The sequence below is a fragment of the Crocuta crocuta genome, unplaced genomic scaffold (genome assembly GCF_008692635.1).
Source record: "Crocuta crocuta isolate KB4526 unplaced genomic scaffold, BGI_CrCroc_1.0 scaffold186, whole genome shotgun sequence".
In the NCBI taxonomy this organism is placed as follows: Eukaryota; Metazoa; Chordata; class Mammalia; order Carnivora; family Hyaenidae; genus Crocuta; species Crocuta crocuta.
The window spans coordinates 5,573,560-5,597,284 of record NW_027551569.1 but is presented as its reverse complement, the minus strand read 5'-3'; the positions used below and the strand labels follow the sequence as shown (position 1 = coordinate 5,597,284).

General features: G+C 40.1%; 1 protein-coding gene across 4 annotated transcripts in view; it reads left to right on the top strand.

Annotated features, from left to right (window-relative positions):
- Window positions 1-23,725, top strand: part of GPATCH2L (G-patch domain containing 2 like) — a 58,615-nt gene that overhangs the window by 16,060 nt on the left and 18,830 nt on the right. For 2 of the 4 annotated variants that reach the window (XM_077750853.1, XM_077750852.1), the window contains exons 3-8: window positions 1,559-1,623; window positions 6,234-6,410; window positions 7,917-7,996; window positions 10,776-10,843; window positions 14,097-14,151; window positions 15,969-16,054. In XM_077750853.1, the coding sequence (XP_077606979.1) occupies window positions 1,559-1,623; window positions 6,234-6,410; window positions 7,917-7,996; window positions 10,776-10,843; window positions 14,097-14,151; window positions 15,969-16,054 (531 nt within the window). Of the gene's footprint in view, window positions 1-1,558; window positions 1,624-6,233; window positions 6,411-7,916; window positions 7,997-10,775; window positions 10,844-14,000; window positions 14,041-14,096; window positions 14,152-15,968; window positions 16,055-23,725 lie in introns of all 4 variants that reach the window. The other 2 variants (XM_077750855.1, XM_077750854.1) reach the window with 1 other exon arrangement.

Below are 23,725 nucleotides of genomic sequence, written 5' to 3'. Positions count from 1 at the left end.
TTGCCAACCCTGTTGCTTATGTAGTATGATAAGAATGTTTCTTCCTTGCCCTGGTTCCTTCTGTCTTTTAGAGTAGGTGAAAAAAATTGATGAGTTTGGAAGGAAACACTCCCAATCAAGGGAATAGCTAAAATTGTAAAGAATAGAGAAAATTGTCTTGAACTGGATCAAATTTAATGACGATTAGACCAAAGAAATTGTAGCATCAGAAGAGGCAGAATCAATTATTAGTAATAGCTCAGAAAATGAAGCAAATTGAACAGGATTCTACAGAGCACAAGTTTTATTTTACTGGGTTCGAATAGAGTTTGTAAGCTTTTAGTTTTAGCTTTCTGTTTTGTAAATGAATTTTGTTGTATCCACTTCATATCAGGAAGACATTAAATTTAGAAAACCTAAGTTGGGTTATACTGACTTTTTTTTTCCTGTTCATGGAGTTTTGTTTGCCGCATTGTATTTGTTGTTGGGGACAAAACTTGAGAGATGCCAGATGTCTTCAAGTTGGACAGCTTCATTTAAAACTGATAGTTGAAGTATTAAAAAAAAAAATTGGTTGGTAAATTTGTGTTGTTTAATACATCCATCCAAGTTGAGATTACTTCTATGGCCTTAATAAATATTTTTAACAAGTTTATTTATTTTGAGAGAGTGAGCAGGGGAGGGGTAGAGAGCAAGGAGAGAGAGAATCCCAAGCAGGCTCCGTGCTGTCAGCACTGTCAGCACAGGGCCCGAGGCGGGGCTTGATCCCATGAACTGTGAGTTCATGACCTGAGCCAAAATCAAGAGTTGGACCCTTAACCGACCGAGCCACCCAGGTGCCCCACTAAATAGCTTTCTAGTGCNACTGACTTTTTTTTTCCTGTTCATGGAGTTTTGTTTGCCGCATTGTATTTGTTGTTGGGGACAAAACTTGAGAGATGCCAGATGTCTTCAAGTTGGACAGCTTCATTTAAAACTGATAGTTGAAGTATTAAAAAAAAAAAAATTGGTTGGTAAATTTGTGTTGTTCAATACATCCATCCAAGTTGAGATTACTTCTATGGCCTTAATAAATATTTTTAACAAGTTTATTTATTTTGAGAGAGTGAGCGGGGGAGGGGCAGAGAGCAAGGAGAGAGAGAATCCCAAGCAGGCTCTGTGCTGTCAGCACTGTCAGCACAGGGCCCGAGGCGGGGCTTGATCCCATGAACTGTGAGTTCATGACCTGAGCCAAAATCAAGAGTTGGACCCTTAACCGACCGAGCCACCCAGGTGCCCCACTAAATAGCTTTCTAGTGCTAACCTAACAAAGTAACTTTTGATATTTTTAAAGTACTTTGAAATGGGAGTAAAAGTTTTACAGGAAAAAAAAAAATTTCCCTGTATTTTGTTTTGCGGGAAAATAAGCTTTCTCCTATGGTTTAATTATGAAATATACATTTCTGATTGGCTAATGAGCTGGAGTGAAATTAGGCAAATGGGATGTTTTAATTTGAAAACCTAAAGAATGGACACTGCTTTGTTTTTGACAGAAGCTGATATGTCCTCTTGTGTTTGACTTTTTTTTTTTTTTTTCCAGTGAAACCAGCAGTGTGTGTAGCAGCAGTGACACAGGGCTCTTCACCAACGATGAAGGACGGCAAGGTAATCTTGATACCAGCTTTGGGGCTTTGGTTAGGTTTTTCTGGGAACATTCTAATGATTATAGGAATAACTCACAGAGAATATGGTGGCTGTTTCAAATTTTAGGGCATATAAGAGTCATCTGGGGAACTGTTAAAACTGCAGATTAGGAGGTCCTAGGTATCAAATAGCTCTAGCTAGAGTTGGCCTCAGGAATCTGAATTTTTCCCAAGTACCTGCAGTGATTTTTATGCAGGTGGTTTAGACTTTGAGGATCATTGATTAGGGGGATGTAGTGTCAAGGATGGGACTTTGAGATGTTGCTTTTAATGAGAACCAAAAAATATCCTTCTGTGTTAACTCCTTTATTGGATATTAAGATGTTCTTATTTTTACATAGGGAGAATTTATTTTTGTAACCTTGTTTATAAATGACCATAGCGTTCTAGATGAATATGTTATAGAAGACATCTTCTTTCTAACGTTAAGACTTCTGAAGTTTAGTGTAGAATACTGTGGATAAGACTGGTGTAACTTAATTACCAGTTCTTTATTTTTACAACCTAAACAGTAATTTGAGACCTTGTTTTTTTGTTTTTTTTTTTAATGTTTTATTTATTTCTAGGAGAGAGAGAGAGAGAGACAGCATGAGAAGGGAGGGTCAGAGAGAGAGGGAGTCACAGACTGAAACAGGCTCCAGGCTCTGAGCTGGCAGTCAGCACAGAGCCCGACGCGGGGCTCGAACCCACGAACCGCGAGATCATGACCTAAGCGAAAGTCGGACGCTTAACCGACTAAGCCACCCAGGCGCCCCATTGAGACCTTGTTTTTATCGGGTACACTTGCAGAGGACCACACCAACTGTGTTCCAATAAGAGTTTCATATAGCTCCTTTGGACTGTAATTCTTTTACTCTAAATAAGGGATTGCTAGCTGTTTAAAGTCCCTTCTAGCTTTGAGATCCAGTGATTTTTCTTCAAAGGTTAAGTGATCAAAGGACAGAAACACGATGGCTACATGTTTCGCCTGATCCAGAAGGGATCCTGGGACTGTGAGACTCCGGATCCAAGTTCAGATTTTAGAGAGAGATCACGGGGAGGGTATCTCCCTCATGCCTCAGAGTTGTGGATATGGATAGGGTTGCTGAGCTTTGTACTGTAATGGAGGTTGTTGTAGGTACATTTCTGTCCCTTTCTGATTCTGAGGGGGAGCTAGATGTCATAAGAGGGTGTGTGTATATACTCCCAGATTGGGTGCAGCTAGGGCTTGGTTCTTTGGTCTCTCGTACCAAGGAAGTCTTGTTGTCTTTCCTTGAATGAGCTACTGAATACTGCTCAGAATTACAAATTTTGCTTTTTCTTTGCTTTTATACTGTTCTATGAAGTATCATAATGTGTCTCTTAAAGATTGTTATGTATAATTATACAGAGGTGTAAGAAAGTGTGAACCTATTATGCCAGATTAAGTTTCAGGCCTTTGGAAAACCTTTCTACTAATAGGGAATCCTTGCTTTATGAGAAGATTTTAGAATATTCTATAGCCCCAGCTTTCCTCTCTATCTCTGCTTCAACTTTATGCATTCTGGTGATATTTGGATGCTTAGAGTTCTCAGCACAAAGCTATGTTATTTACTGCTTCCATGTCATTGTTTATGCTGGTGTCTCCCCCAGAAATCTCAGCCTTACCATTTCTTTTTCCTTTTTTTAATGTTTTTTTAATTACTTCTGAGAGAGAGACGGCATGAGCAGGGGAGGGGCAGAGAGAGAGGAAGATATAGAATCTGAAACAGGCTCCAGGCTCTGAGCTGGCTGTCAGCACAGAGCCTGATGGCAGGGCTTGAACCCACAAATCGTGAAATCATGACCTGAGCCGAAGTCGAACACTTAACTGACTGAGCCACCCAGGCGCCCCCCAGCCTTACCTTTTTTTGAATGGTTGGTCATCCACCTAGACAGTGTTCCTTTTGCCCCCCCCCGCCCAGGACATGTTTATGAACTGTGCCAGTGGGTTTTTTTGCCCTCGATTTCTTACTGGGTTAGGCCAGTAGGAGGCAGTAGCAGAAGGGAGGGAGGAAGGTGAATGAGATTGAACACATTTGTCAAGTTTTTAGCATGGTAATACTGTTTAACAGCCCCAGCATTTCCAGGATTTACCACATTTATTTCTTGCTGTGGGGCTCAGCTGGTCTAACCTGGGCTCAGCTGGTCTCCTGGCTTTAAGTCAGGTTTATATCTGTCTACTCGGTGTATCCTGTCCTGCGACCTCTGCTGAAAGAGCAGTGGCTGTACTTTGTACAGACATTTCCTGGTGGAAGACGTGAATACTAAGTGACCAAACCAGAGCTTGGTGACCAAACCATACTTAAAAAGCTTTTGCTTGAATCACATCTGCTAATGTTCTACTACCTAAAGCAAGTTATATGACAAGCCTATGTCAGTGGGAGGAGGAAGTATGCTTTGCCTCAAGGGGAAGGCTCTGGAATTCCATGGTTAAAGGCACAAGGCATGGGTGTGTCATCATAGGGAAGTAGTGAAGAGTTGGAAACAATAATGCAGTCTGCCACATTGATTTGCAGCTTTCTTGGGCTCCCTTTCCGTTGGACTGCTGGTTAGCAGTGGTGGTGTTCCTCTGAGGAAAGGCCACCACCCCTGTTGGCAGTCTTCTATAACCTAAGCTTTCTCTCTGGTCTCTGATAACCATTCTCTCTCCTAGTGGCTTCAGGTCTAGGAAAGGTAAAGACTTCCTGCTGTGCTGGCTCTAGGGTACTTCACCATTCCTTGTTGGTTCCTCTTAGTACTATCTACACCTTTGTAGGTAGTCACCTTATTAAAGTCTCGATTACTGCATTTAAGTGTGTGTGCATTTCCTGAAGGGAATCCGACTGGGTATCACAGTTGTGCAGGCATCATCTCCTAGAACCCTTGCTCTTTCTTTCCCTGTACTTTCTTACAACTTACCGTATGTGTGCCTTTTCCATTGAAGCCTTTCCAAAGCAGGAAATTAAAAAAAAAATTTTTAATGTTTATTTTTTTGAGGTGGGGGGAGAGGGCAGAGAGAAGGAGACACAGAATCCAAAGTAGGCTCCAGGCTCTAAGCTGTCAGCAAAGAGCCCATTGTGGGGCTTGAACCCACAAGACACAAGATCATGACCTGAGCTAAAGTCGAACGCCCAGCCGACTGAGCCACCCAGCCACCCATCCAAGGCAGGATTTTTTTTTATTATTTACAACTACAGTAGGTAACACACTGCCTGAATCTATGCACCTGGTTTAGTAAGATGCTTTTAGAGTAGTGGTTCTCAAAATGTCCTGAAGTCAGCTTAGCATCACTAGGGAACTTGTTAGAAATGCAAGTTTTTGATCTTGCTTGGACCAGAATCAGAAACTTTGGGGAAAGGACCCAACAGTCCACCCTTTCAGATGTATGCTGAAGGTTGAAGCCCACTGTTCTAGAGAAACAGCTGTTGGTGGTATGTTTTTATAAGGGAACACTTTGAGTAACTTTTTTATGAGCATTTTCATTTTCTCTTTTAGAGATCTCCACAATGAGTTAAGAGTTGTCACTACCATGGATGTAAGTGGCCCATGAATCTGATACTTTCTGTGCTTAACATGGTCTGAGCAGTTTCCCTGGGATCTGGCACATTAGAAAATGAAGGCATTGTGAACACTTCAAATGTTCTTGTCACGATTCCCCTCATCCTTGGTATTTTGAAAGGAGTATGGGATGGCAGACATAAAGTTATTAGTTTTACTACGCTTTATGGGAGGGAGCAAGTTCTCTTGCAAACTGAGATGCTGTCATTGTAGCCAGTAGAAAGGGGTTTGAACCAAGAGTCTGGCTATATGGCTCTAGTCTTGACTTTGTCATTAATGAAAAGTTTGGCCTTGGGTGAATGGTATAACTTCTTGACAGATTCGGGGGGATTATATTGCTTGTCTCCGTGGTTAGTTTTTTTCTTGGTTACTTGGATTGCTAGTGTCAGGATGATTTTCTGTCCCATTAATGTTAGGGTACCAAGGAAGAAATGAAGTATGGGTGTTCATTTTTTGTTAACCTATTATGAGAAATGCAAATGTAACAAATACCTCAAGAGTAACTAGTTTTGAATTAAGAAACATTTGTGGGCTTTGAACCCCCAAGTTCATTTACACCACAGAATGGTACATAGGCGATATATTTTTGTGTTAAAGGCTTTGGAGTTAGTCACGTTTTGGGTTCCAATCTTGGCTTCATCATTTACTAACTTGACCTTGCCTTCTCTCGCTTTATTTGCTTTATATAATTATAAGTTAGAATCAGTGTAGGGTTTAGAAGGGATAACGTACTTAACAGATTCTTAGCATGGACCCTCATAGGGTGGTGAGGGTTTAGTAAATGGTAGCTTTAGTAGTTTTTTACTATCAAAGATAGTCCATTGTAACACAGTATTTCATTTATGTGAAACTAGTTTGGTACTCTAGTTTCCATCATAATATGGATCAAGAAGAAGGTTCAAAACAGTTTTTTTTGTACTTTAACATAATTTAAAAGGTATCATCAAATCTGTAGTTCTGAGAAATCATCCTTACATTTGGTTTTCCATAGAGCATGTTAAAATTCCAACTTATGATATGATCTCTTTACTTTAGGGGATGATGAGCAAAGCGATTGGTTCTATGAGGGAGAATGTGTCCCAGGATTCACTGTCCCTAACCTTCTGCCCAAGTGGGCTCCTGATCATTGCTCTGAAGTTGAAAGAATGGATTCTGGACTGGATAAACTTTCCGATTCCACATTCCTTTTACCTTCTCGACCAGCTCAAAGAGGTAAGTTCTGAAGAGACCAAACTACACCTCATACTTTTATGGTTCTCTTTGGGTAGAATCATCCCATGGCAAGCATCTCATGCCTCTAAGCATGTATTAATTGAGTTTTGGAGCTAGTCCAGGGATTTTTCTAGAAGATTCAAGGGTGAGTCTTAAAACTTGAGGTTCTCCATTCATACGTAAACCAAGCCACGGAGACTCTTGGGATATCTATTAGCAGGGCATTCCTTCAGCTTGCTATTGCCATTTGTGCCGGATTTAGGAAGCCTAGCAGCATGTCACTGCTGCTTACCTGCTGTGAAACCGATGAGCTGTGGAGTGCTCAGTGGGAGCCTGGAGTAGTGGATCTCGGAAGAGCACAGATTTCAGTAAGAACATTCACATACAAGGTATAATGATGTTTTTTAGTTGGATGATTTTAAAATATTTCCTTAAATTATTTTATTATTGTGGGCTTTAACAAATATATCCTGTCCCTTTGCTTTCCCGTTACTTCTGATGTAGCAAGGTAGAGTGGGAAGAGCCTAGGGAAGGGAGAGGGAACTGTGGGGATAGTACCCTCTGGTACGGTCGTCTTAGCTCAGTTACTGTGACAGAGTCACTTCATTTCTTTGGGACTTCAGTGTCATTACATTGAACAAACTATTTCAGAGGTGTCTTTTAGCTCTATAAATGTATGACTCTAGGATTCCCAGTAATCCGTAATCAATCAGTCAGGTGTCAGGTAGTAGTTGGCCATCTGTTGGTGATCAGAATTATGCTCAAAGCTATAAACTCTTATAGCAGTTGGTTAAGATGAATTTGGGTAATTGAAATCCTTCTCAAAATAGTTGGGTCTTGGGAAAGATTACTGTTGGGCTTAGGCACACATTTGCTACCTTCATAACTTCCTTCAAACGTTTCAGTGACCATTTCTGAAAGTTCTCTATGGACCCCTTAAAATACACACAAATGAGAATAAGGAGAACAACTTAAAATGGCCTATAATTCCATACCCAGAGACAGTGTCTTGATAACATTTTGGTGTAGACTTCTTCCAGTTGTGTTTTTTAGGTGTAGAACACATACGGTAATTAGAAAAATGAGATTTTACTATATAGGCTATTTTTACTATTATTTAATGCATAAAGGTTTTTGAGATGATAACTAGCATTTAATTTATAATTAGAAATTATTGATAATGTCTTATATTTGTGTAGTGTTTTTGGTTTATAAAGTAGCTCCCATGAGCTATTTCATGGAATCTTCAAATGAGCTCTATAAAATAGGACTGAGCAGGTTATTATCCTTCCTTTTTGGGTGAGGATGCCTAAGTTAGAGGTAAATGACATGCCTAAGATCCTACTGCAAAAACATGGGAATAATAAATCCTTGGCAGATAACCTAGTGATCCTGGCTTTAGGGTTAGCCTAGTAAGATCCAGGGAGGAAGGCCTTTGGTGTACTAGAAGCATATCATTGCTAAAGCAATGCATTCAGTTTCTGAGAGCTTTCTTCTTTTTTTTAGGATATCATGCTCGCTTGAACCGTCTGCCTGGAGCTGCAGCTCGATGCCTCAGAAAGGGCCGAAGAAGGCTCGTTGGGAAGGTGACAGCTCTCACTGTCTACTGGGCTCACTGGGAGCATAGTATTCCCTATAGGACTGGTGTACCCTGTTGCTAATCAGAGGTGCTACAGAGCTCCCTGGAGTAAATTAAGCCAATTGGAATATTTTGCAAGTTCACAGGAGAGAACCTTATGTAGGATATGAATGGATACACACATAAAAGATGAAGCTTAATTCATACAGAAATTTTGACAAAGCAAACACTGTCATGACAGTTTGTCTATAAATCTATAGGCCTGATCTTGTCTCTTCTCTTTTGACTAATCTTATATTGTTATCTTATGGAAGTTAAAATAGTCATGGCTTCTTTATAACTCCTTCTAAAATCATGAGTGCTTCTTCTATCCTAACTTTGGTCTTTTATTCTAGAGTTCATTTAAAACAAAACAAAACAAAACAATAACAACAACAACAAAAACCTGTTCTCAGATTTCAAAAGCTCCTTGGCCATAGGGAAGGAATATCTGCCTTTATTCAGTTTTGCCTTTGCCAGGCACTACTCTGGGTGCTCAGTTCATTTAATCCTCCCAATAACCTTATAAAACAGGTAATGTTCCCATTCAGCAGATGAGGAAAACTTGGGTTCAGAGAAGCAAGGTATTGCCTTCTACCTGATATTACCCAGATGGAAGTGGCAGAATAGAGACTTAAACCCAGCTATACTTTTACCTTTTTACATTTAAATTTAAACAATTTTTAAAAATAATATTTTACTCTAGCTTTGAGATTGAAAGCAGGTTAAGACTGGGGCTCGTACCCAATTAGAGAAGATGATGGTGGGCAAAGAGTGAGGAAGTGAGAGGCATTTCAGAGCATTACTGCGTTCACTGCCTGCACATCTAGAATGCCTTCTTGATGTCAGGCTCTGTGCCAGGCCGGGTGTGTAATGATCACAGCTACAGCCTGGCTGCCCTAGGGTGCTCCTGTTTTCTAGTGGAAATAGGGAGTTGTTTTCTGAAATTTTTGCTATGTAAAAGAAATGAAGCTATTTATTTCCAGATGAACTCCGATTTTTTATCTTTAAATTCAATTTCACATCTCTCATTAGAAAGACATTTGATTATTGGATGAATTATACCTTCTTCTTTTGGCTCATTCATTTTACAGACAATAAAATGCTGCTTTTGCTATCCTGGGAGCTTATTCTTACTTCCTAAGCCAGCTAACAGGGTAGGAGTACAGGAGATAGAAGGAGGCAGGAGGTTGGGAGTAGGGCACAGAGAGATGGTTTACGTTTTCTCTTTATTAGTTAGGCTGGGAAGATAATGTTCTCCCGATTGTCTGCCTTACTTTGTTTCATCTCCTATAAAATAAGAGCCTTCCACTTCCGTGGAAGCAAATCATTTCGTCTTGAAGGCTCCCTTTAGTTTGCCTGGAAGGGAAACTCTAGGGCCTGTTGGATGTGCCTTTAAGAATTTCAGATGAATAGGATAATATTTATTTGTTTCATTCATCTTCATCACCTTAAAGGGATATTTGTCATTTCTAGCAGAGGTCACTGTTCTGTCCCCCTTTATTCCCCCTCCCCCACCTCTCTTCTCTTTTTCTAAATTGTAATCATAAATAATGAGTTTCATTCACAGCTCCCTGCCAGTGAGCTGCTAATTACGCAAAGTACTGCTTGTAATTTACACAGTAATAAACTGTAAATTTAAACATTACGGCACTTTAAGTTAATAATTTTTCTGCAGTAACAAATAGCTCATTTTTCACCCATCTTTTCCCTTGGCCCCACTAGTGTGGCTGTGTCTCTGACCAGGAGGCACGTGCCTAAGAGAAGAAAAATGTGAAGAATACACTATGTGAAACCTTTTCATTTAGCTTCACTCCCACCCAGAATCTGACCTCAAATTAATTTTTCTAGAGTCAGTTCTGCTAAAATGTGTACCCTGTTATTTTAGGCTAATCCACACACATATATGAAAAGCGATCATAATATTTGCCAGAAACAAATGTGTATGAGTAACAGGCTTCACATTCTTGATAGTCATACCCGTAACTTACTTGCACTCATCTTCACGCTTACTCATATGAGGGTAACTCTTATTTATGTACCGTTGGTGCGCTTCCTCAGGTACTATGATGACCTTCATTGTAAATGAACTCAAGTTAAATGAAGGGTGAGTGCCTTCTGCCATTTTCCAAATTTTTGGAAATTATTAGTTTCTGAATTGCTTGTGTTGTTATGGGTAAGCTTTCATATTACAGTCTTGAGAAACCTAACTTTAAGAACCAATGTATACAAACTATTTACTTTAAAAGATGAGGATTAACAGACAAAAGACAGGTAACCATTTTTGTAAGTTATAAAATTCCTTTAACATGTATGCATTAGTCACCAGAGTGTTACCAGTGAGGACCAGGTAGATATCCCATTATGAAGACTTTTGGGGCTGTAATCATACAATCATACAATCTTGGAAGCTTGGTGTGCTAAAAATTGGCTGCTGTTGGATTTTTTTTAAGTGTTTCTATTTCTACATGCTTTAATAACTCATTGTATTAAAACACTATATATAGTAAATAAGGTTTATAATGACTTTTTTGAAACACTGGGGAAAAATAAGGCTAGAATCACATGTAACACTCTTTAAGATGGATTCCCATAAGGAGAAATAAACTTGCTGTTAGATTTTAAGATTGACAGTTGACATGTGCCTTTGAGGTTGCTGGCACAGTTATGGGAAAGTGTGAGCTTGATGACAGGTCGTACTTTGTTCCTATGGTTTGATGACACTCTCGTCTTCCTTGCCTTTTCAGGAGACGAGCATGAGTACTTTGGGTACTGAGAGGATAGGCCACATTATTAGTGACCCTCGGCAGAAAGAGTAAGTACTGCTCATATATTTACTCATTATCCCAGCCTGTTCCTTGGAGGAGGCAGAGGAAAGTTTTATGAAGGAGCCTAGAAATCGGACTTAAAGCTGAATGAGAAGATCTTAAGGATTGTACTTTGCAACAGTTAACATGGCTAACACCCCAAGCCCATGAGAGTGATTTTTTTCCTTCCTAGACTAGTTTTTACTTCTTTGCTGTTTGTATGTATAGGTGCTGCATTATAAAAGTAACCTCGAGTGAGGATGTTTTATTTTTTAATTGATGAATTAATTAATTTACATTGAGGTAATGTTGGCATATAACATTACATAAGTTTCAGTCCTGCACCACCATAATTCAGTATTTATATCACTACAAAGTGATCATCACCATAAATCTAGGTACCCTCTGTCAGCGTAAAATAGAGCCCTTTGACCTACCCCTCAACTCCCTTCCCCTTGGTAACTACAAATCCATTCCCTTTATGAGTTTGTTTTGTTTTATCCATTCATTTGTTTTGTTTTTAGATTCCACATAAAAGTGATATCATACAGTATTTGTCTTTCTCTGACTTACCATTTAACCTAATCCCTGAAGGTTCTTCCATGTTGTCACAAATGGGAAGATTTCTTTCTTTTTTATGGCTGAGTAGTATTCCAGTGTGTGTGTGTGTGTGTGTGTGTGTGTGTGTGTGTGTGTTTATTTATGTATATACCACATGTTCGTTATCCATTCATCCATTGATGGACGCTTAGGTTGTTTTCATATCTTGGCATTACATAGAAGTGTATATACTTTTCAAGTTAGTGTTCTCATAATCTTTGGATAAATACCCAGAAGTGGAATAGTTGGATCATATGGGTTCTATTTTTAATTTTTTGAGGAATCTCTATACTGTTTTCTACAGTGTATTCGCTAATTGACATTCCCACCAACAGTGTATAAGGATTCTTTTTTCTCTACATCCTTTCCAGTACTTGTTATTTCTTGTTTTGTTGATAATATCCATTCTGACAGATGTGAGGTGATATCTCATTGTGGTTTGGGGTTTTCATTTCTTTGATAATTAGTGATACTGAGCATCTTTTCATGTGCCTATTGTCCTGTATGTCTTTGGAGAAATGTCTGTTCACATCCTCTGCCCAGTTTTTGATTTTTTTTTTTGCTTTTTTTTTTTAAATTTTTATGTTTTATTTAAGTTTATTTATTTTGAGAGAAAGAGGGCATGAGTGGGGGAGGGACAGTGAGGGAGGGGAGAGAGAGAATCCCAAGCAGGCTCTGTGCTGTCATCCCAGAGCCCGATGTGGGGCTCAGTCCCATGACTTGAGCTAAAACCAAGAGTTGAGACTCTCCTCTACCCATTTTTTAATGGGATTGTTTGGGGTTTCTTTGTTGCTGAGCTATAGGAGTTCTTTATATATTTTGGATATTAATTTGTTATTGGATATATGATTTGCACTATCTTCTCCCATTCAGTAGGTTGCCTTTTGGTTTTATTGATGGTTTCCTTTGCTGCACAAAAGCCTTTTAGTTTGATGTCCCATTTGTTTATTTTTGCTTTTGTTTCTCTTACTTGTAGAGTCAGATCCAAAAAATAAAAAAATAATCAAAAGAGATTCATGTCAAGGAACTTACCACCTGTGTTTCTTTCTAGGAATTTTATGCTTTCAAGTCCTACATTAAAGTTCTTAATCCATGTTAAGTTAATTTTTGTATGTTGTGTAAGAGAGTAGTCTAGTTTTCTTCCTTTGTATGTGGTGCCCCAGTTATCCTAACATTGTTTATTGAAAAGACTGTCTTTTCCCCATTGTATATTCTTGCCTTCTTCGTCATAAATGTATTAACCATATATGTGTGGGTTTATTTCTGGGCTGTTTATTCTGTTCCATTAATCTGTGTGTCTCTTTTTATCCCCATACTGTACTATTTTGGTTACTATAGCTTTGTAGTATAGTTTGAAATCCAGGAGTGTGATGCCTCCAGTTTTGTTCTTCTTTCTTAAGACTGCTGTGGGATTTGGGGTCTTTTGTGGTTCCATACAAACTTTAGAATTATTTGTTCTAGTTCTGTGAAGTATGCCATTGGAATGGGAATCTATATGTTGTTTTAGGTAGTATGGACATTTTAATAAGGTTAATTCTTCCAGTCCATGAGCACAGAATATCTTTTCATTTAGTTGTCTTCAGGTTCTTTCATCCAAGTCTTATAGTTTTTTGTGTACAGGGCTTTCATCTCCTTGATTAAATTTAGTCCTGGATATTTTATTCTTTCTGATGTAATTGTAAGTGAGACTGTTTCCTCATTTCTCTTTCTGAGTTCATTATTAGTGTAGAGAAACACAACAGATTTCTGTATATTGATTTTGTATTCTGCAACTTTTCTGGATTCATTTATTCTAACAGTTTTTTGGTGGAGTCCTTAGGGTTTTCTGTGTATGGTATCATGTCACCTGCAAACAGTGATAGTTTTACTTCTTTCTTTCCAGGGTATTATATTTTTTTAATTTATTTTTTAAATGTTTATTTACTTTTGAGAGAGAGAGAGTGCGAGCAAGTGTGTGCAGGGGAGGGGCAGAGAGAGAAGGAGACACAGAATCCCAAGCAGGCTCTGTGCTGTCAGTACCAAGCATCCTCCAAAATGTTATATTTTAAGCTAAAATTTGTCTCTTAAAATTTTTTTTGTTAAAAATGGGTAATTTGCATCTGTATTCACCCTTGCTTTTCCTATTTTTAGACCTTTGTCTGGAGAAATCTCTTTTTGTCTGAACTGCTGTTGTAAGCGCAGCAGGAAAATGATCTTCCTTCTGGTGGCAGCCTTGTCCCCTAACATGATTGGCTGTTTGTCTCCTTCACACTTAACAGTATCTAGTTATGATCCTATACTCATTAGCCTGGTTGAGTTTGTAAGTAACAAAATAGGCAAGATATGTGTATGGTTTGTGTTCTTGTTGAATTTGGGGATCCCGAGAGCACATTGGTGGTGACAAGTCCTTCACAGAAACTTTGTGCACGTTTGCCATCTCTCTCCTTTCCTCCTCCAGTTCCTTCTTTTCCCCACTTCTTTCTACATCTTCACTTTGTTGTGCCAGAATCCTTTTTTCTTCTCCTCCTCTATAATTTCCAACCACTTCTTTTATTTTCTTTCCTGTTATTCTCTCCCTCTCTGTAGTTTCTGGTTACCGTCAGCTGGGAAAAGAGAACGAAATCAGGTAAGATTGCTTTTCTTTGTCATCTTTATTTTATCATTTGATTTCCTTTTCTTTAGAAAGAATAAAGCATTGGCTTCTGATTTTCCTCACATTTCTGCTTGTGCACATGAGGTAAGGTTCCCGTTCCCTGCATTATTCAGATTTTTTATAGAAGACTGTTTTCTAAGATTATCTGATATTCACTGATAAGAACTGTAGTTAATTCCTCTTTTCAGGTTCAACTGTACTTTTTAGTTTATTACTTATAATGCATATTTCATAGGAATCCTATTTTTATTTTAGATTTGAACTTTGCAGTAAGAAATCAGAATGAACCTCATTTGCGTACGGTTTAGTTCAGCACCAGCATCCTACGCTGAGGAGTACAGTGGTGAAGCCTGAACATAGGAGACAGAAGAAGGTAGAGCTGCTGTGAGCGAAGCAGTGGGGTCAAGGCCTTAGAGCCATGCCCTTGTAGTCGCTTAGTCTTTTCCCCAATGACCCCTGCAGAGGGCCCTTGGCAAATCTAGGCCTTTGTAAGGGTTATAATTTAAAAATTACTGACTATCCATACGTTTCTTTAATGTTTAAAGCTTTTGATTTTTGTGGGGAGAGAGGCTGCTTACTCTTGATTAGTTATAAAATAGATGAAGACTGGTAGGTAAAAATCTCAGGCTTCCTGTTGCTCAGTGTGTTTTGTTTTGTGTGTTGACTACTTAGGACTTAGTAAATTGCTGTACAGTTTAGACTTGGAACCTTCCTCTTGAGGTTACTCTTTCACAATGAACAGAGCAGGGCTAGACCTAACTGTTGTGTTTTCATGAGATGCTTTTAGATGGTGTGTGGACATACACTTAATATTTTAAGTTATCATTTGTATTAGAAAAAATGTAATCATATCAAACTTGTTCCTTAGAAATATAGTAAGAACAAGTCTAAGTAAAAACAATTGGTATGAAGAAAATACTAAAGAAATAGTAGTGCAGGTTGTGGGCGGAGAAAGAAAAAGTCATTAAGATGGTAAGAGACTGCTTGGGAGATACTAAGCCCAAGCACTATTTGCAGGGTAGGATCTAAAAGCAGAAAGGACCTGTGTTGATCACTCAGTCCAGATCTGTTATTTACAAATAAAATTGAAATGATTTGCCCAAAGTCCTACTTCTTTGTAAGTTCTTTTGAAATTACCATTCAGAGTTATTCTGGTTCTGAAGTTTGGGGGAAGAGGGGTATTATTTATTTTGAGGAAAGTCCAAATAAAGCTAGAAAGTAGAAAGTCAGGTACTTTTTTATATATTATATCCAAGTTTGACCCTCACAACCACCTTTTGAGATGATTAGTAGAAGTTTTACAGAAGAGAAACTGGGATTACCGACTGAAAGCAATATTTCATTTACGCCCACAGTAATCCTGTAAAATAGGTAAGATAGCAGTGCACCCTCTCCTACAGGTGAGGACAGTAAACGTCAAAAGAAATTATGTCATTTTTTAATGTATGAAAACTCAGTGATGGACTGAAATTAAGTGTTAGGTATTCTACTTCTTAATCTAGTTCTGTTTCTACTGCACTGCAGTTGGCATGTGCTAGCCAGTTATTTACTGGAAACATTGGCTGGGATAAAGAAATAAAAAGGTAATTTTATGCTGGTTTTCTTGAGAACAAGGGCCAGTAATCAACAGGTAAGTTCCTGTTATGTCATATAGAAAGTGCTACATTCTGCCATTTAAGTAATTACCAGGTATTAGAGGTTTTTGAAAAATTGCTGTTTACCAAGGAATAGCCTTTTCCAGGTATGCTAGTTTCATGGTTACAACTCTGTTGAGTGGTGTCTGTGGTATGGCAAGAGAGTTGAATATTCAAAGGGGCAGAGTAATCAAACAGAAGGTCACCTTTTATGATTCGGTCTTTTTCATATAAGCCTTACTAAAATAATCTCATTTATCCCTGCAGTTTAATCCCCTCTCTCCCCTCTACTCCTTGGATGTTCTTGCTGATGCTTCTCACCGAAGATGTTCACCAGCACACTGTTCTGCCAGGTAATCGTCTTCCAGTGACGGTTTTCTTCCAGACAGTTCCATTTCCTTTTTTATAATACTTTCCAAATTATAAAGTATGTTTGTGTATAGTATAAAATTTGATCTTTACAACAACCTTTAGAGATCAGTAAATGTTTTACAGATGAAGAAACTGAGGCACAATATTGAGGTATCTTTCCTGTGATCACACAGCTCGTATGTGATTTAAGTCTCAACTGTGACCTAAGTCTTCTGACTTGTATTTCATATTTCTTGTGCTGAAATCCCCATCTTCAGAGAATGTTATCACTGGTCCTTGCCGTGACCTGTGAAACTCTGTGTAATTTGACTTCTGCCTGAATATCCAGCCTCCTTTCATGTACTCCTTTCTCCTCACTGGGGGAGAAGTCCAACTGTGCCAGAGAGCTCAGCTCCGGTTTCGTCGCAAATAGCAACCCCTTTCTGCCTCTGAAGCCTCACAGTGTTCCCTTTGCCTGGGCTACCGTGTTAAGCCTCTTCTCACGGATGACTACTTCTCATCTCAACTCAGGGAGGACCTCTCAGACCATCCTGTCTAAAGGGGCCAACTCCATCCCGCTCCGCTCATCGATTTCTTTCTGCTAAATCTTTACCATGGTCTATAAAGATTTGCTTGTTAGGTTCCCCCCCCCGCCCAACTTTTTACTCCTGTCTCTTTCACTAGGATATAAGCTTCAAAGTGTAGGGACCTTGTTTTATCTTGTTCCCCGATAATATCCTCAGCATCTAACACAGTGTCTGGCCCATGTGGGACATTTGGTATGTTTGTCAGAATGAATCCTATGCCTCTCAATATAAATTCTCTTGAGTTAGGTAACATGGGAAATAAATACGGTTTTAATGGTAGCATCGCCTAGCAGGGTTATTGTGCACAAAAGAGGAACTAATTGGCTGAACCATAGAACTTTTATTATTTCTAGTGGCACTAGGAATTTCTTTCCAAGGTTCTGATGTGTTGGTTTTTTTTTTTTTTTCCTTTTTTCTTCCTGATTTGTTCTTAAATGGCTGTGTTCATAAGCTTAGGGTACAGGACAAGAAATTATACTTTCATGGATACAATGAGAACTTTACTCTGGGCTATAATAATAAACTCTGCACCATAAGCTATCACCAACTGCCAAACCTTCTACTGGATAAGTAGTATTTCAGTGGAAAAAGTCTTCCAAAAAGAGAGACCCTCACAAATGGTGTTACTAGGAATGTGGAAAATTGTGGGATGATTAATAAACCACTTCCTTAAGGCCCTCTCTTCAGCAGCATGCTGTCTGTCCATCATCCGTTCATTCAGCACTTGCTGACTCCCTCCTGCACGCCAGGCCCTTTGTGTAGGCACTACCTTCAGGAGCTTATTCTCTTGAGAAGGTTGGGTGTGGAGATCGACAGCTACAGTGTGGAGTGCCAAGTGTGTAAAGATGTGCACCACAATGCCAGGAAGCACAGAAGAGAGGCTTCTGAGTCAGAGGCTTGGGGTGGGGTTGGGGGAGGTTCTTAGAGGTGGTGATCCTTAAGTTGTCTTGAAAGACCCAAGATTTCAGTCCATAGGAAAGCAGTCCTCCAGCTTTTTGTCTTCCTACAAATGAAATCATGGCTGTGTCTGCTCTTTGGGAAGCCTGTGTGACCAGCACCATATTCTGTCAGGTGCAGAAAGAGGATTCTTTGCCCTCCTCCTTCGACACCTGTTACCTAGACCTGTGCTGTGCTGTGCTGTGCTGAGATATCCATGCTTTTATCAGTCTGGTCTCCTATTGCCTCTGAAGCCTCATGCTGGCTGCAGTGGGTGTCAGTTTTTTGTTTCTTTGTGTATCTCATTATCCACATCATTGTCTTCATTCTCTTGCTGGCAGTGCTGGTGGCCAGACCTGGAAACATAAGGAAGTCCGGGCTGTGCTTCTGCTATAGTCTACTCTAAGGGAATACTGCTTGTTGCTTTAGACCATTGCTGAGAACAAGGTGAGAGAATGTGGACAATTGTGGCTTATTCTTGTCCTTCTAGATGTCATTCCCAGGACATTGGACATAAAGTGAGTTGCATTGTTTGGGGTAGGGGAAGAAATTTTTTTAAACTTACATTTATTATCTGATCCTTAAAAAAAACGTACATAGAAGATTCCAGCGGCACATATTTTTGTTTTATATGTGTTAACATAAAGAGTTTCTGCAGATCTCTTAATCATGAGGGTGCATAGTCCGTTAAGTTTGGCAGCCATGGCTCTGTGGGAAATGGCCAGCACAAGTGACCTCTACGCAATTTTTACAAAATGTGGGTGATGAAACCCTGAGCCCTCAGGGCATCTTCTCACTCCGTTGAAGTTGCGGGGCCAGGAGGCTTCCCTGCCCAGCAAGGGGTCAGTCGAGAAAGAGCCATCTAGCTCTGGTGTGGCGGAAGGATAAGATGGGATCCAGAACTGGATGGTTGGCTCTGCACAGAATGGACACCATTTAACAAAGCCTGGAGTCTGGGAAGGAATGTTAAAAGAGTGATGGTGGCAGGGAAGAGGCAGGTGAATGACTGTATTAAAAACTGTTTCGAATGGAAATTTTATCTTTTTCTTGTTCCATTTTATTTGTAGTAGGAAAAGATTTCTTTCAAAGCGTCTGGGCAGCCCTGGGAATTTCACACCCATCATTAGAACGATTTGTGTGTGTGTGTGGTGACTATGTTATCATTAGTGGTATAATTTTATTTTGCGAAGAGAGAAGTGTTTCCTGTTTTATCACAGCTTTCCCCGAGGAGGGCTGGTGTATTAATTTGCTGTATTGCCTCCTGGCTGTTCCCAGGCTGTTTTTCCTCTTCATCATGGAATTTTTAATGGCCCTGGTGCCTCTTGGGAAGCATGTGAGGAAGAGTTCCTCAGGGAGTGCTTCCCTTTTTTCACATGCCTATAATTACTCTCCTTTAAGAGCACAAAGAGTTTGATAATCATGCCTGAACTGTGAAGGTTTCCTCTTGTCAGGTTACTGAGCTGAGGCTGCTTCCTGCCTGGACATTGCCCTTTCCACTCCCACACACTCCACTGCAAGAGAGTGAGAACCCCTTAATCACCCCTTCACTGCTGGAACCATTGAGCTCTGGTTCTCAGAGTGAGGCCTGGGGGCTCCTGGGGGGCCGTGACCTCAGGTACTCTTTTGTTTAGTATTTCATTGCTATAGGAATATTAGTATTTCATTGCTAAGGAAATAACAGGACCGTGATTTTAAGAGAGCACTACTGATGTGTCATTTTAATACAGCCTGATGGCAGGCACAGCTGCTGGGCGAGAGGGTCTTTGTGGTCTTTGTACCACCTAACACATTTGTGGGTTATGCGGTTTTGGAAATACCACTCTAGAAAGAATTACATTTGGTGGTTTTCAACCCTGACTGCACTTTTGAATCACCTGAGAAGCTTTAAAAAACATGTCCATGTTGAGCCGCACCGCAGAGCTTCTGATTTAACTGATCTGGGGTGAGGCCTAGGCACTGGCATTATTTCAAGTTCGCAGGTGACTCTAATCCGTGGTCTGGGTTACGAATTGTTGCGCCACCTGCAAGTGATTTTATGACTAGTGCTTTGTAATTTGCATAACAGGAAATCCTGTTTCATAATGGGCACGAGCTCTGTGATTTGGTATTGGGTGCATGATTCCTTAGGGGAAGTAGAATGCTGGACCCGTCTTTAGAGAGCGACTGAGATGAAGAACAGAGTGTCAGGGCCTCGCCCAGCGCCCAGCACATTGGGACTCACTGTTGGGGGGACGTGCTGGGCAGGTGTTTGGCGAGTCGGTAGGGTGCATGGAAGAAATTTGTAAACCTACTGTTTTGGTTTGGTTGTTTTGGTCACTAGTACTGGGCTGTTGTATTAAAGAAGCAATACTTGTTCTCGGTGGTAGGAATTGCTGCAGTTCAAACAGCAGATGGTGTGATTGGTGTTCTGGTAGAGGCAGTGGTATTGCTGTCAAGGACGTGGTTCTAGAATGGTAATAAGGAGCTAGTGCTGGAGGCAGCTTTTCCCAAAATGAGAGATTTATTGATCACGAAGGATAGCTTTTCTTACCATTATTGCTGTAGAAAACCATAACTAGAACTTATCAGTTGTTACATGTCTCTGTGTGATGCACAAGTCATCAGGTGTAGTTTGAGTGTCTTGTGGCAGTTTTGAGTTTTCTCCAACTACCCTGTCGGAGGTGTCAGTTTGGTAATATACCACCACTCGCATTTATTTAAGTTTCTGATCTCATATTAGTGGGTGTTATTGTGAGGCGGTCCCAGGTAAGAATCTTGGCTTTACCTGGGCAAATGACTTAAACCCCTCTACCTCAATTTCTTCATCTTTAAAATGGCAGTCTCTATTTCTACTGGGCTAGTGGGGATCAAAATGAAATAATGTATTTGATTGTTTAGCATACTAGCAGCTAATGTTATTTTTGTTCCATGGTTACTACTCCTACCCTGTCTTTAGGATAAATGCAGTTTTATAAACTTCCAGTCTGCTTCCAGAGTCATTTGCTAATGAGATGTCATACAGATTTTTGAGGTGCTTAAATGGACCGTAAGAGGAGGCTTTTGGACAGTGGGTAGAAAAGAGACCTTTCTGCCCATTAGAGAGTTGAGATATGATGGGCTGTGCTCATTGTAATTCATTTAATCTGTTCACAAACGTTAGGATCTGCATATCAGAGTTGTGTGCCCAGCTGGCTGTGCCACTTGACAAGGAGTTTCAAAGAACAAGAAGAAGACCCAATTCACGCTGTTAATTTTGACCTTTGGAGCCACAGTAAACAGCCTCAGGTTTTACCTCAGGGCGTAGGGGAAAGAACCTTTTATTAGTCCTCTATCTGCTAGGGATGGGGTGTGCATAGCAGCCCTTGCCCACCTCTTTAGTGCCTTCATTCTGGCCATGTGTGAGGACATGTTTCCGCTGTGACTTGTCCGTAAAGCTGCCCAGTCCTACTGGAACTTCCCGTCAGAGAGTACGCAGCTCTTGAATCTTTTGTCCTTCACCGGATGGTTTTGTTGACAGTGCCTCTCAGCCGACTGGCATTGTGCTGCCTAAGTGGAGTGGCACAAAGCATGTTCCCTCTCTGGCCACTGTACCAGACCCAACTTTCCAATCGATGCAGAACTTTTCTGCTGCTCTGGGTGGCATGAAACCACTCCATGATACCAGCCTTGACCCAGGCCAGGAAAGGAGAGTACATGCAATTTTCAGGTGCTAGTGAGCGCTTAGTCACAAGACTGGTGAGGGTTAGATTTGAATGAAAACACTATTGGAAATGCTGGGATCTCTTCCTGTTAGAGAAGCCACCTCTGGGCCCTCTCATTGTGAAGTGGTTTTCTGTCCCTAGCTGCTGCTAGTGTCAGGCCCAGACCCTTTCCTGTGTGCCATCTGAGAAGATAGTTCCTACTGGGTGTTTCATAAACGTCAGTTAACCCTGAAGATGAAATCACGTGTGAGGAGGGGGCTTCTTCATTTCTCTAGATCAAATCCTCTTTTCCTTCATTTTACCTTAGCACTTTGTTCTTTGATTACAGCTCAGTGTCTTGCATCTGTTCGTTCTTTACGCATTGGCCTTTCTCACTGCGTTGTGAGTGCCCGGGGGACGGGCCCTCAGCTCAGCCATCTTTGTGTACCCTCTCCACATCCAGCACAGTGCTTTACACGGGGTAGGCCTCCATTAATATTTGTTAAAAATAATTGAGGGGAATAGATTAATAATTAAGGAGAATAATTGGAATATATGATATATATGACCTTTGGGCCTTAGAAATATCAATAATTTTTTTTCTTGATGTTACTTGTTTGTAGGTGCTTAAGAAAAAATACAGCAAATACCTTTTTATGATAAATTTTATTTTTATTTCCCATATTTAAAAAGTGAACTTTTCAATGATTTTTAAAATGAGTGATTTTTGAAGGTGAACCATTCCTGAAATTAGCTTGCCATTGGTAGGTAGATTGTTTTCTCTCCTTAGAAACGACTCTAAACATCTTTGTTGTAAATCTAAAGCAGCCACTTCAGTTATTTTTTTTTTTTTTCCAACATTGGTTCTATTAAACATGCATGTGTTTCTCAAAGTAATTTTTTTTTCCCCTAAAAGTACATTCCTGCCCCAGGGACATAGTGATCTGCCCAGTTTCCTAAGTAACACTGCAGCTTTAACGGCTCACCTGATCTTCCAGGTACCTGCACTAAAAAGTAAAATAGAAATGTCATGTTTATGTGTGGATATACAGAATGCTCTTTCAGTTAATTGCCAGTGTTCAGCATTCACCTTCACATCTATGAAATGAATTTAGTTGTTTTTCCTGAAGTAAGGATTTTTAAAGAGTGTGTTTGTTGCTTTTAATGCTCATTCCTCCCCCCCCCACCCCCCACCCCATCAGTTCTTTTTGGTAAATGCCACTGAATGTGATGGTTTTAGGGGAAGTACTCTGGCCGTGATAGGATCGCACCCCAAGAACACTGAGGCCCCGATCAGATGAAACAGAACCAGCATAGCCAGTCTTTTCTTTCAGTTAATTGCTTGTATACTGGGGACAGCATTTTTATTTAAATGACTGTTCATTTCATCATTCTGTTATTAAGTTAAATTTTTCGTAGATCTCTTTTATTGACTAAGTTGGCTTTGGGAATTCGGCATATATATATTTTTTTAACTCAGTAATTTTCACAGCAGATAGAAGCTTATCAGAATTACCTGAGGAGAAATTTCAGAGTAAGCATATTATGGATTCTTCTCCTACTCCAGCATGGTGGGACATGCATATTTTGTGTAAATCTTCTTTCGTGATTCTGATAATCATTGCCACTCCAATTGAGAAGGAAATTTTAATTTTAACTTGGTAGAAATTTTAGCTTAACTGATACTTAATTCCTTTTGCCCCCTGGATAACTGAAAGGACCCTCCCCCACCTATAGTACATGATTTACAACAAAGGAACACCTGTCTAGTGCTCTTGACAAAGAGTTTTTAAATATCTAGAGCAATCTTTTACCCTTTCTACCTACAGGGGAGGGGGCTCTCTTTCCCTGTCCTTTGTGAGACCTCACCTGTATATGTTGTCCCTTTTCAGTTTCTGTCTTGGGAGGAGTAGACAGAGATACTGAGTAAAATAACACAAATTAAAGATGCAACACATTGAAAAGAACGGGAGCCGAAGTGGTTAAATACTCCTAAATGAAAGTGAGCATGGGGGGAGGTCAGTTTTTTTTTTCCTTCGCTTTCCTTAATCCTTAATTCTTTATATCTACTGTTATTGATATGGAATTATTTGGGAATAAACCAAAATTGGAACTGCCTCTTGAATAGGAAGCTGCGGCTTGCTCACTTGCACACCCCACGCTCAGGCTCCCCAAAATAACACGAGGGGCGCTTCTAGCCCCATGAGGATTACTCTCCACTCCTGACCGGGGCTGTCCTAATGTTTGAAATGTGCTAGGCAGCATGGCAGGTTCTATTTCCTGTCTCTCTTAAATCCTCTTGTGCTGAGCACCCAGCTTCCTCTGTGCTTTCCCCAGGCTCCGGGTTTCCTGGTTTCTGGGTCCTCTTCCCTCTTTGTCCTCCAAGCTTCCTCCCAGGCAGATGCAGCCCTCAAAGGGAAAAATAGATATTCCCAAGTTGTAAACTCTGCCATTACTAGTGTTCAGTTAAAACCAAAAAGACGGAAAATGC